Source organism: Thalassophryne amazonica, chromosome 17, assembly GCF_902500255.1.
Source record: "Thalassophryne amazonica chromosome 17, fThaAma1.1, whole genome shotgun sequence".
NCBI lineage: Eukaryota > Metazoa > Chordata > Actinopteri > Batrachoidiformes > Batrachoididae > Thalassophryne > Thalassophryne amazonica.
Genome location: NC_047119.1, coordinates 66,788,762 through 66,803,428, shown reverse-complemented (window position 1 = coordinate 66,803,428; position 14,667 = coordinate 66,788,762). Strand labels below are relative to the sequence as shown.

At 37.3% G+C, this 14,667-nt stretch overlaps 1 protein-coding gene across 6 annotated transcripts in view; it reads left to right on the top strand.

Moving 5' to 3' along the window:
* The window catches only part of sptan1 (spectrin alpha, non-erythrocytic 1), a 118,444-nt gene that overhangs the window by 38,314 nt on the left and 65,463 nt on the right, over positions 1-14,667 (top strand). For all 6 annotated transcript variants that reach the window (XM_034191683.1, XM_034191682.1, XM_034191685.1 and 3 more), the window contains one exon: positions 14,141-14,339. In XM_034191683.1, the coding sequence (XP_034047574.1) occupies positions 14,141-14,339 (199 nt within the window). The remainder of the gene's footprint in view (positions 1-14,140; positions 14,340-14,667) is intronic.

Below are 14,667 nucleotides of genomic sequence, written 5' to 3'. Positions count from 1 at the left end.
CAGTTGTTTTCTTTGTATATTCCAGCTGCCGCGATCTGCTCGTTTGCTCTGACAGTGCTGTGTTCATGTCAGCGGTACAAAAACGTCAAAGCAATCCTTATAGCAGAATTCCTGTCGTCTGCAGCAACACGCTATAGGTGACGCCATGAGGTGCTGTGATTTTTAAATGCTAACAACATGGACAATAAGTACATTGAAAGATACAACAGAGTTTTCGCGGTTTGCAGTATGTTTGATGTCGACATTGAGCGAAGCTCTTCACTATCTGTGTATATATCATCAAACAATAATTTAAAATTGAGTAATTGCAGAAACTCAACGTAATGATAGGCTACTTCACAATTGTCATTACGATCCTTTTTTTTTTTTTTTTTACAACAATATCATAATAATGTAAAGAAGGAAGGTTTGTGGCTTTGTCTACCATTGAGCGAGCTCGCAAGATTTTTTGTGCCATTTCCGGTTTGTGACTTCGTCTACCATTGAGCGAGCTCACAGCCGCTGTCACTTCGCTCATATAATTGAAACAAAAAGTGCTTCTCTGATGGCAGCTTTAAAGGCTAGCATTTTCTGAAGTTATAGATTAATTCCACTGTGTAATATCAGACAAATTATTCATGCTTACGTGATTAAAACAGACTGACTCTCTGCACTTAAATAATTCATCTCTCACTGTACGTCTTTCCTCCTCGATAAAGATAAATGCACTGCATTTATATAGAGCTTTTCCGTCTGCATCAGACACTCAACGTGCTTTACAAATAATGACTCACATTCACCCCAATGTGAGGACGCTGCCATACAAGGTACTCACTATACAACGGGAGCAACTAGGGGATTAAGAACCTTGCCTAAGGGCCCTTACTGATTTTCCGGTCAGGCTGGGATTTGAACCGAGGATCCTCTGGTCTTAAGCCCAACGCTTAACCACTAGACCATTACCTCCCCCTAAACAACAATATCAAAAGTTGAAAAATACTTAGAAAAATCTGCTGCAATATATAAAAACATCTATCTTCTCCAGAATATTAGGAAAGGCATACATACAAAAAATATATTCATAGACATTTACACAGAGTCTGTTCAGAGAGTTCAGAAACACCAGCACCCAAAACAATCAAGGAAAGTGTAAAAACTTGTGCCAAATCAACATGAGGATCCACCTCAGATCTGTTGCAGTGACCCCAAGTGAAAACAATGGAGAAGCCGAGGGGACTTTCTGTTGTCTATATTGGTCATGTTAATGTGTGAGTTGAAAACATAAAAGTGCCATAACATGTTGCGTTACTAGCATGAACAGTTACAGTGTCTGCATGATCTGCTTTCACAGAGAGTTAGTAAAAGTAGTAGCGGTGCACATTCTGTCAGTTGAACTTGTACAACTCAGCCTTGGATTTCTTCCTCTCTTCTTTTAAGCAGCCCATCCAAACATGCGATTGCCAGTACAACCCCTGGCAATAATTATGGAATCACTGGCCTCGGAGGATGTTCATTCAGTTGTTTAATTTTGTAGAAAAAAAAGCAGATCACAGACATGACACAAAACTAAAGTCATTTCAAATGGCAACTTTCTGGCTTTAAGAAACACTATAAGAAATCAGGAAAAATAATTGTGGCAGTCAGTAACGGTTACTTTTTTAGACCAAGCAGAGGGAAAAAAATATGGACTCACTCAATTCTGAGGGATAAATTATGGAATCACCCTGTAAATTTTCATCCCCAAAACTAACACCTGCATCAAATCAGATCTGCTCGTTAGTCTGCATCTAAAAAGGAGTGATCACACCTTGGAGAGCTGTTGCACCAAGTGGACTGACATGAATCATGGCTCCAACACGAGAGATGTCAATTGAAACAAAGGAGAGGATTATCAAACTCTTAAAAGAGGGTAAATCATCACGCAATGTTGCGAAAGATGTTGGTTGTTCAGTCAGCTGTGTCTAAACTCTGGACCAAATACAAACAACATGGGAAGGTTGTTAAAGGCAAACATACTGGTAGACCAAGGAAGACATCAAAGCGTCAAGACAGAAAACCTAAAGCAATATGTCTCAAAAATCGAAAATGCACAACAAAACAAATGAGGAACGAATGGGAGGAAACTGGAGTCAACGTCTGTGACCGAACTGTAAGAAACCGCCTAAAGGAAATGGGATTTACATACAGAAAAGCTAAACGAAAGCCATCATTAACACCTAAACAGAAAAAACAAGGTTACAATGGGTTAAGGAAAAGCAATCGTGGACTGTGGATGACTGGATGAAAGTCATATTCAGTGATGAATCTCGAATCTGCATTGGGCAAGGTGATGATGCTGGAACTTTTGTTTGGTGCCGTTCCAATGAGATTTATAAAGATGACTGCCTGAAGAGAACATGTAAATTTCCACAGTCATTGATGATATGGGGCTGCATGTCAGGTAAAGGCACTGGGGAGATGGCTGTTATTACATCATCAATAAATGCACAAGTTTACGTTGATATTTTGGACACTTTTCTTATCCCATCAATTGAAAGGATGTTTGGGGATGATGAAATCATTTTTCAAGATGATAATGCATCTTGCCATGGAACAAAAACTGTGAAAACATTCCTTAAGACACATAGGGTCAATGTCATGGCCTGCAAATAGTCCGGATCTTAATCCAATTGAAAATCTTTGGAAGTTGAAGAAAATGGTCCATGACAACCTGCAAAGCTGATCTGGCAACAGCAATCAGAGAAAGTTGGTGCCAGATTGATGAAGAGTACTGTTTGTCACTCATTAAGTCCATGCCTCAGAGACTGCAAGCTGTTATAAAAGCCAGAGGTGGTGCAACAAAATACTAGTGATGTGTTGGAGCGTTCTTTTGTTTTTCATGATTCCATAATTTTTTCCTCAGAATTGAGTGAGTCCATATTTTTTTCCCTCTGCTTGGTCTAAAAAAGTAACCGTTACTGACTGCCACAATTTTTTTTCCTGATTTCTTATAGTGTTTCTTAAAGCCAGTTGCCATTTGAAATGACTTTAGTTTTGTGTCATGTCTGTGATCTGCTTTTGTTCTACAAAATTAAACAACTGAATGAACATCCTCCGAGGCCGGTGATTCCATAATTTTTTGCCAGGGGTTGTAATTTGGGCCTTATTTGAATCTGACAAATTATCGATTGCAATCATGTCTGCCTGCTGCGCATTGCATCTTGAAGCAGTGCAATTTCCAGAGGGAGTATTGGAAACTGAAAGGGATGAACCACAGACAGGGAATCTAACAAACAGCTGGACTTGTGTGCATTACCTTGGGCACAGACGTGACTAGCATCCACCACACTATGGAACTGTCCCGCATACTGGATGGCAACCAGCCAGGGAGACAACCTTTTCAGGTACTGGGGTCCTCAACAGTGAGGCACCTGTGTGCTGAATCATGCACGGAACACACCACGCGACCAAAATGTCATAGCAGACATTCCATCACAATGCAAGTGATACTCCTCGTCTGAGTCTTACTAAGTATTTGTTCATGTGACACAAACTCATTCCAGCAGAACCCAAAGATCCTCTGAAGAGACGTACCAGAGACATCTAGTCATCTAGTCAATGGTTAGCATACAATTTTCACAACACAAGGTACTGGTGTTGCGACACATTTGTTATGGCTTCCTTGAGGATTCAGCTGAAGTCTCACAGACTGCCATTAGCTCACTTTCTTTTTTTTTTTCTTTTTTTTTTTGTAATTTATTTTTTATTAGCATTCCGTGTCAGATATTTACATAACATACTGTAACCATTGTGTGTTCATCATCCTCATATTATCAACATCAGTGTACATTCATTTTAAAAGCACACATACCCCGACACAAAATGCTGCAAAGCAATATTAGAGAAAACAACAACAACAACAAAAAAAACCCAAACAGAACTGAAACAATTAGGGAGTAAATTGCTGTTATAACTTTACTAATTATCTGAGAAAACAAAATCAGGCCTATGAGATGTTACATAGTGGATCCATTTTCTCCAGTTTGAGGTAAACTGTTCCAATTTGTAGTTAATACACGCTGTTATCTTTTCCATATTGTAAATGTCCATTGTAATATTCATCCATTCAGTTAAAGTCGCCCTTTCCTGTAATAACCATTTCCTGGTTAATGCCTTTTTAGCTGCAACCAACAAAATATTTAATAAATATTTGTCTTTTTTTTTTTACAATTTCTGAGGTAAATTTCCAAAATATATAATCTTCATCTCGAGAGGCATTACATCTTTAAAAATATCTTGTAGAGCCATGTGTATCCTTGATTACCGGGCAGTCCCAAAAGATGTGGTTTGCCTGTTGATTACCACAGTTTCTCCAACATATAGGGGGAGTTCCATCATAGTGAGATTTCTGAACGGGTGTAATAAAGTATCTTATCAGATTTTTCCAGCTAAATTCCCTCCAAATCTGTGAACTAGTACATTTCCAATTATATCTCCACATTGTTGTCCATTCCTCCTCAGATATACTTATTCTTCCTTCTTGCTCCCATTTTTCTTTAATGTATGTGGTTGACTGTGTTTTAAGATTGGATAAGCCTTTGTATGCACATGATATAATTCTACTATTAATATCAGAGTTATATGCTTTCCTAAACATTTTTATAAAACTCACTTTTGCTTCTGAGACATTTTTCATTTTCATATTAATATTAATATAGTGTCGTATCTGCAGATAACGGTAGAAATCCTGTTTTTCTAAAAGGTATCTTTTTTTAATTGTATCAAAACTAAGCATTGTTCCCCCTTTCAGTAATTTACATAAAGCTGTCAAACCCTTAAATAGCCAGTCCTTAAACCTGGTATCCAATCTGTTTGGCATGAAGTCTGAGTCATATGCACACCATTTAAGAACCATTATATCCCCTTCTAACTTATGTTCTTTTATGATAGCTTTCCACATTTTAAGAGTACATTTCACCCATGGATTGTCAGTACTTTTTATGTAATTTTGTAGATTATTGTCAGCTATAATTGCCTGTATGGGAATGGAACATATTTTCTCTTCTATACTTTTCCATTGAGAATTATATATAGGATTGCACCAGCATATAATTGTTCTTATGTGTTGCAAGAAAATAATCTCTGAAAGAAGGTAGAGCCCATCCTCCCCTCTCCTTGGTAAGCTGTAAAGTTTTGAGACGTATCCTAGGTCTCTTGCCTCGCCATATATATCTTGATAACATTTTATCCCATTCATTAAAATGGCACTGATTAATTTCTATTGGTAGGGTGTGAAATAAGTATAAAAATTGGGGTAAAATATTCATTTTGATAGATTCTATTCTTAAGGAAAGATTGAGAAAAGGAGTTAGGCGCCACCTAGTTATATCTTCCTTAATTTTTTTGTATAAAGGAACATAATTGCATTCAAATAATTTTGATAAATCTTGTGGGATGTTTATTATGCCTAAATATCTGATGGATTTTGTTTGCCATATCAATGGGTATTCATTCTTGATTACATCTGGTGGGTTATAATTATATGCAAGTAATTGAGTCTTACCTATATTAACTTTATATCCTGATAATTTGCCATATTGCTCAAATGATTTCATCAATTCAGGTAAAGCATATGTTGGTTGTCCTAAATACACTAAAATATCATCCGCATAGCAGGCTAATTTATACTCTGTATCTTTTATAAAGATTCCCTTAATTTTATTGTCTAATGTGCTGAGCCAACGGTTCTAAATATAATGCAAAAAGAAGAGGTGACCATGCACAGCCCTGTCTGGAGCCTCTTTCCAGAGTAAAGCTCTTTGATAAAGATCCATTTATTTTGATTCTGGCAGTAGGATTGTTATATAATGCCTGTATAGTTTTAACAATTGTATCATGGAAACCAAACCTATATATAACCGAGTCAAATGCTTTTTCCGCATCGACACTTATCACTATTGCCTTAGTCTTATTTTTTTGTATATGATCTATGATGTGTAATGTCTTTCGTATATTATCTTGTGTTTGGCGTTGTTGTATAAAACCTGTCTGGTCATTATGTATTAATATAGGTAGGAACTTCTCTATTCGTCTGGCCATAATCGAGGTGAATAATTGGTAGTCTGTGTTAAGAACAGATATTGGTCGATAGGATCCACACTCCATTTTATCTTTGCCTTCTTTTGGTATAGCCGATATGATCGCCTCCTTCCAACTCGACGGTGTTTGTGCCTTTTTCAAAACCCAATTCAATGTGGGAAGTATAGTAGGTGTTAATTCATCTCTAAATTTCTTATACCACTCAGCTGTATAGCCATCTGATCCTGGTGATTTAATTAATTTGAGTCTAGTAATTGCATTTATTAATTCCCCTTCTGTTATATCAGCAATCATTATTTCATTTTGTTCCTCATTTAATGTGGGCAGCTCTAAAGAATTTAGATAAGCATCAATTTGATCTAAATTATCTCCTGGTACCTTAGAATATAAAGTTTTATAAAATACTTCAAATGATTTCTGAATATCACTTAATTTATTTTTTATTTTGCTTGTTCTTGGATCCCTAATTCTATAAATTGTATTTTCTGCCATTTTTTTTCCCTCAGTTTCCAGGCTAGTATCTTCATAGATTTAGATACACTTTCATAATGTCTTTGTTTTAAAAACATTAGTTTCTTTTTAATTTTTTGTGTAGCTAAATTATTAATTTCATTCCTAATTTTTTAATATCCTCTACTAAATTTTGCTCCAGATTTAATTTGTTTTCTCTCCAGTTCCATTAATTTATTTTGCAATTCTTCATTTTTTTTATTCATTATTTTCTTCTTATATGATGAGAATGCAATAATTTTCCCTCTTAATACAGCCTTTAGGGCGTCCCACAGGATGGGTGGTGAGACCTCACCATTATCATTGTGTTCTAAATATAGGCTGATTTCCTTTTTGATTTGTTCCTTAAATTGAGAATCGTTTAATAAACTTGAATTTAGTTTCCATATAGTATTCTTTACCTGCAGGCTAAAATCAGCATTTAAGTAAATAGGTGCATGGTCACTTAGATCTATTGTCCCAATTCCACAATCTTTTATCTTATCTTTATCTTTTCCAAATGTTAAAAAATAATCTATTCTTGTATATGAGGCGTGTGGAGCAGAATAGTGTGTATAGTCTCTTCTAATGGGGAAAACGTTTCTCCGTATATCTATTAGTCCAATGTTCTCGAATAATGCCTTTATTTTTTTATGATGGGACTTTCCTACAAGATGTTTTTTGTTGGAACTATCTAACTGGGGTTTTAAGTGTATATTTAAATCTCCCCCACAGATCAAAATTCCTTCAGTTTCCGTTACCATAATATCAGTAATTTTTTGAAAGAAGCTAACATTACTTCCAGGTGGTGCGTATATATTTAATCAAGTGACCAAGTTACCCTCTATCTTTCCTTTTACCAAAATAAATCTTCCTTCTTTGTCTCTCATTTCAAAAATCTTTTCAAAATTTAGCCTGTTAGAAATAAGGATAGCGACTCCTCTTCTATGTCCTGTTTTATAAGATGAAAAAAATAAATTAATGAAACCCATGCGTGTAAGTTTTCTATGTTCATTGTCATTTAGATGAGTTTCCTGTAGATATACTACATGGGCTTGTTCCTTCTTCATTTTTGACAGAATTTTACTATGTTTGATTGGATTCAACAGCCCGTTGACATTATATGAGATGAATTTCACTGTGCCAACAGTCATATAAATCAATCTGCCTATGTAACATTGATATTATCAAAACAAAAACTAACAAGTCTACTCCCTGAACATTCCCGAACAAAAAAGCACACATGAAAAGAAGATAAAACAAGTGTGGCTCCAAGGTTGGGGTCTCTTGGAAATGACCCTGAACCATGTTAAAGAGAACCTTTAGCTGTGGGGGAAATCCTCTGCTACCTGTAGGGTGAGGGCCCCCAAAGCAGTCTCTGTCCATCATCTGGAAATGGAACATTATATTCCTCCCTTGTGTATATATTCTCATTTGGATGAGGGAGAAGGATAGATGTACCAATAATACAGTTCACACTGATCCAGTTTAATACAGTCTAAATCTGATTCTGTCCAGCTCTCCCGCTTATTCAAAACTTATAATTTTCCACCCATTTAAATCAGAGTTTATGATTTTCTCCTATGAGGGTGGGACTTATCTCCTGAAGGCACGCAGTTTCTCTCTGATATTTTTCTCTCGCTCCTCCCCCATCTCCCTCCCCCAACACCTTCTTCTTTTTGCCCCATGCCCTCTTTACGAAAGTTCTGTATCTCTTCCAAAACTTTTGCTGAGCTAGCCGCATGTGACTCGGCGTTAGCTTCTTCATCGCGTACCTGTGCAGGGGAGCTGCTCGCTGTATTTTGTCCATTGTCAGACTCTGCAGCTGAGTTTTTCTTTTGTCCATCCTTTTTCCCCATCTTCGCCTCGTCAACACTTTCTGGTATTTGTCGAAAATGTCCTATTTGGCTATGATATGAGGCGAGAGTAATAATTCGTTGTGGAAAGGTTACTTAGGCTGCCATTCGGTGTGGTGACGTCACCGGAACCCATTAGCTCAGTTTCAAAGATTAGATATGGTGAGACTTCAAGATTAGATTGCTTCTTGGGAGTTTGCAATCAGTCTGGCTGAAAGACTTGCAAACATGGACACAACTGGAGATCTGAATAAAATGTGGGAGTTCTTCTGCAGCCAGGCCCTGAAAATTGTTGGGGAATGTATTCAAGTCACTAATCTCCATAGGGCGAGGTGTTTAATATCTGAGAGTGGTCACAGTAATAATACACAGCTCGATGGGAAGTCCAGGGACTGAGAAAACAGGTTGTGATGGCTCTGATGGTCGACATGGATGCTTTTGTTGGAATGTGTGATGAGGTGACTTACCCTCTCTTGTCTGCTTTTGTTGGAATGTGTGATGAGGTGACTTACCCTCTCTTGTCTAGTGACCCATATGCATAAGAGTTATGGAAAGGCTAGAGAGCACGCTCACTATACTGCATGGGCAATGCAGACGTGCCAACCTGTAACCCAGTCCACCATTTTGTAAGTGGGCAAAATACAGAGTTATATTACAACTCGATTGCAAAACTTTTGTAAAATTCCCGGTTTTACAAAGTTAACAGGCACACTTAACAGCTTACCATAAGAATCCCCAACATACTCAGACAACTCCAGATTGACCAGAACCTTTCATAAAGTACATGCACATGTATATGTACTGGTATTTGCAACAGCATACCTTCATTACTGTTCAGGATCAAAAGGCACATCAACATCATTCCTGTTCTATTATTTATTAAAGGCATGTTGAGATCTTTACAAAAGGGACATATTTCCTACTAAATAATTTACAAAAGGCATATCATCTTTCCTGTAGAGGTATTTACAAGAAATGCATCTTCCCTGCTCAGTTACTTACAAAAAGCACATATTCCAATAATGGGTATTTGTAAAAGGTATATCTTTCATGTTAGGATTTTACAACACACACATACACACACACTTTCTTCCAGTTCTGCGATAAATGTTTGGTTTTCCTTTCATTTGCACTTAAATGCATGCTGAGGGGAAAAAATCCTTTTGCATTTTACAGGACCTAGACCAGTAAGCTTTATTGCAATAGAGTACTGCGAACAGACAAGTGATGGAATTCTTGTATTGTCAGAAGAGTGAAAAGCCATTGAAAATAAAACCCACTGAAATCCACTAATCCTAATTTTATTTTTGATTTCGCTGTTAATTGTTTGATGGATTTCTATGTAGTCAGCTAAGATATGTATCCTTTAAAAAACTTGAGCCAAGTTCCTTACATACTATTTTGTCCACTTCCAAAATGGTGACCACGCAGCCTTGTCAGCATGAGTTTACGTGATAGATGCATCTTCTAGCCTTTCTATAATATACAGTGCATCCAGAAAGTATTCACAGCGCTTCAATTTTCCACATTTTATGTTGGCGCCTTATTCCAAAATCAAGTAAAGATATTTTTTCCCCAAAGTTGTACTTTCAACATCCCATAATGACAACATGAAAAAAAAGCTTCTTTTTTTTTTTTTTGCAAACTTGTTGAAAACTAGAACTCCATGCTCATAGAATGCAAACCTCTGCCAACACTAGCTAGGAAAAAAAAATTCAAGGCCAAAGTCCTGTTAGAAGTGGCTTTTCATAAGTGAAAATATAATACAAAATAGAGATCAAAAGTGCTTTTCAATGTTAATATCAAATATCTACTAAATCCACAATACGGATCAGATGCAGATCAAACTTTGTGTATTCATTGAGTGTGCCAGTTTGCACCTCATTGTCAAAAATGAGAGTGATTGAAGCACTTTTGAATGAGCTATAATGCAAAATGTACATCAAACATATATGAATCTTCAGTAAAAATTTCATAACAATATATGAAAAATTGTGTGCTCCTACAACTTCGTTGGTGGAGGTAATAAAAAAAACTAAGAAATCACATGTCCATACATATTCGCAGCCGTTGCTCTGTACTTGGTGCACTTTTGGCAGCAATTACAACCTCAGGTCTTCTTGAATATGATACCACAATCGTGGCAGCCCTACAGTAAAAGTTTGGGCACCCCTGATGATTTCCATGATTTTCCTTTATAAATCATTGGTTGTTTGGATCAGAAATTTCAGTTAAATATATCATATAGCAGACAAACAGTGATATTTGATAAGTGAAATGAAGTTTATAGGATTTACAGAAGGTGTGCAATAATTCTTTAAACCAAATTAGGCAGGTGCACAAATTTGGACACCCTAACAAAAAAACATACATCAGTATTTAGTAGATCCTCCTTTTGCAGAAATAACGGCCTCTAAATGCTTCCTATAGCTTCCAGTGAGTCTGGATTCTGGTTGACGGTATTTTGGACCATTCTTCTTTATAAAACATCTCAGGTTTGTTGGTTTCCGAGCATGAACAGCCCGCTTAAAATCACACCACAGATTTTCAATAATATTCAGGTCTGCGGACTGAGATGGCCATTCCAGAACATTGTACTTGTTCCTCTGCATGAATGCCTTAGTAGATTTTGAGCAGTGTTTAGGGTCGTTGTCTTGTTGAAAGATCCAGCCCCGGCCGAACTTCAACTTTATCACTGAGTCTTGAACATTGTTCTCAAGAATTTGCTGATATTGACTGGAATGCATGTGACTCTCAACTTTAACAAGATTCCCAGTACCTGCACTGGCCACACAGCCCCACAGCATGACGGAACCACTTCCAAATTTTACTGTAGGTAGCAAGTTTTTTCTTCAAGCAACTCTGTTTGTGGCGTGTACGCAGAAAAGGTTTCCTCTCCATTACTCTCTCTCATCCAGCATCTCCTTGTGCAAAGTGCGCTGTATAGTTGAACGATGCACAGAGACACTATCTGCTCCAAGATCATGTTGTAGGTCTTTGGAGCAGGTGGGTTGACTATGACTGTTCTCATCATCCTTCGCTTCAGCTTATCTGAGATTTGTCTTGGCCTGCCATTTTGGGCCTTAACTAGTACTGTGCCCGTGGTCTTCCATTTCCTCACTGTTTTCCTCACAGTGAAAACTGACAGAGCTGAAATCTCTGAGATAGTTTTTTTGTATCCTTACCCTAAACCATGATGTTGAACAATCTTTGTTTTCAGGTCATTTGAGAGTTATTTAGAGGCTCCCATGTTGCCATTCATGAGAAGAGATGCAAAAAGGAGAAACATTTGTAAATGGCCACTTTAAATACCCTTTCTCGTGATTGGATTCACCTGTGTAAGGAGGTCAAGGGTCAACGAGCTTACCAAACCAAATTTGTGTTCCAATAATTAGTGATAAATGTATTCAAATCAATAAAATGACAAGGGTGCCAAAATGTATGCACCTGCCTAATTTTATTTAAATAATTATTGTACACTTTCTGTAAATACTAGAAACTTCATTTCACTTCTCAAATATCAGTGTGTTCATCTGCTATATGATATATTTAACTGAAATTTCTGATCCAGACAGCCAATAATTTATAAAGGAGAATCATTAAAATTATCAGGACTGCCCAAAGGTTTGCATACTATTGTATCTTTGTGCAGTTTGTGCAGTTGTCCATCAGGTTGGATGGGGAGTGTCGATGCACAGCCATTTTCAGATCTCTCCAGAGCCTGGCATTCCGCCGAAGAGTTCAATCTTTGTTGCATCAGACCAGAACATTTTGAGAGAGGGGGCTGGTCCAAACCCACGTACAGGGGGTTACAATAATCCAACCTGCTTGTGACAAATGTTTGGATAACCTTCTCCAGGTCAAAGAAAAGAACTTGATCTTGGCTCGAAAAAAAAAAAAAAAAACAAAGTTGAAAAAAAACCAACTTGTTTTAACAACAGCACTGATCTGCTTATTAAATTTAAAATGGCTGTCAAAAATCACCTCATGGTTCCTTACACAGGATTCCTCCACAGAGGAATGCTGGAGCTCTGACAGAGTAGCCATCGGGTTCTTGATCACCTCCCTGACTAAGGCTCTTCTCCCTTGATCATCAGTTTAGACATGCGGCCAGTTGTGGGAAGAGTCCTAGTTGATCCAAATTTGGATGATGAGGCCACTGTGCTCACTGGGACCTTCAAAGTAGCAGAAATGTTTCTGTATCTTTCCCCAGATTTGTGCCTCAAGACAATCCTGTCTCAGAGGTCTACAGACAATTCCTTTGACTTAAGGCTTTGTTTGTGCTCTGACATACACTGTCAACTATGGGACCTTACATGTAGTCAAGTGTGTCTTTCCAAATCATGTCCAGTCAACTGACTTTACCCTAGGTAGAGTCCAATGACGCTGGAGAAACATCTCAAGGATGATCAGTGGAAGTAGGATGCACCTGAGCTTAATTTTGAGTTTTGTGGCAAAGGCTGTACATGTACACATTATTGTTTAGTTTGTTTGTTTGTTTGTTTTTAATAATAAATTTGCAAAAATCTTAAAGAAGCTTTTTTTTGCATTGTCATTATGGGGTATTATATGTAGGATTTTGAGGAAAGAAATTATTTTAATCCATAACAAAATGTGAAAGAAGTGCAGCGCTGTGAATACTTTCTGGATGCATTTGCCATGTCGCATGCCACTACTTACAGCCATTTTTTTGTAAAAGTGAAAATAAGTAGACTTTTATGTAGTTTCTGGGCAACATTATTATTCTCATTATTATTAGTAGTATTTTTTTTGTGTGTACAACTTGATAGATGGACTTCAGAGGTGTGCAGTGTGCAAGTCTTGTTTTTTTCTGATGCATATATTTCAAATTCATTTGTCATGGAAAGTGTTTCACTGGTAATGTGACAGTTGACTCATTCGGTGCTTCAAATCCACAAAGGCTTGACAAAGATTCATTTCCACCTACATTGCAGTCAAGTTGGGGAAACCTGGAACACAGACTCCAAACAGCTATTTAGATTTGATGGTCTAAATTAATGTTTGATGAGGTGTCATAATAAATGTTACATTTTTTTGTCAAACATAACTGTGATGTGCTGAGAATGTGTTATGGCACAATCGTACTGCACATTTACCCATCACCAGATGCTGTGGTATTACAGGCGCACCCTTCACAATATACACACTCACAGACAATAAGGGAATTGCACAATGGAATATACAATGTGCAGATCCATGTGCTTCCTATTGATACACACAAAGACTGCAGAAACAAATGCAGGGAATGTTGAAACGCATTCGATCAGAGTTCACATGCGTTATGCTTTAATATGGATGTCAAACAAGACAGATGTACCTGTTGATCAAAGGTTGCATCTCCAGTGCATGATATTAGCAGTTGCTGATTTTTACTTTCAACAAGCAGTGTATGTAAATCTTCAGTGATTTACATCATACATTAAGAAGCACCCTATGTAATGAGGATTAAGCTAATTTGATGTAGTTTGTTTGAAATTGGTGGTTCTTGGTCCCAGTGGGTTTTGGTCTCAGTTGTTTTTCTGCAGTTTGTTGAAATACTCAGATTTGGATTCTGTGATTAATTGAATTATTTGTATTATCATTTCAAGATGTTTTGCTCCAATATTATCTGTGCACAGGCTCTGATCAATACAGCATGTCGACTTTTTTTCTCTCCGCTCACCCATTTCCACCAGCATTTTACACACTTATACTATGTTCTCATCCTCTGTTTAAAGGTATGGTACTCTGATAGATCTGGGTGAGAAACGCAAGGACATGCTCGAGAAGAGCTGCAAGAAATTCATGCTGTTCCGGGAGGCCAATGAGCTTCAGCAGTGGATCAATGAGAAGGAAAGCACCCTTACTAATGAAGAAGTTGGCTCTGACCTGGAGCAAGTCGAAGTCCTGCAGAAGAAGTTTGATGACTTCCAGAAGGTGAGTTTGTACATTTAATTTATTATTATTATTATTATTATTATTGGTTTTATTTTAACTGTACCAACTACCCCAAACCATAAAAAACACCCATATATTTCATGTATTGTGTGGTCAACTTAATTTCACTTGTTGATATACTCGTACGTTCCTGCATGTAAAGTCTGCAACACATTTAAAAAAAAAAAAAGTTTGGTTGTTCCAGCTCTTACCACTCTGTTGCGATTCCTCATCAGAGCATTTAAGACATTTTGGCATTCATCCTTCTGTCTCAAATGACTCCTGCCACCTTACTCCACCCCCTCCACCCTGCCTGCACTTTCTTCTT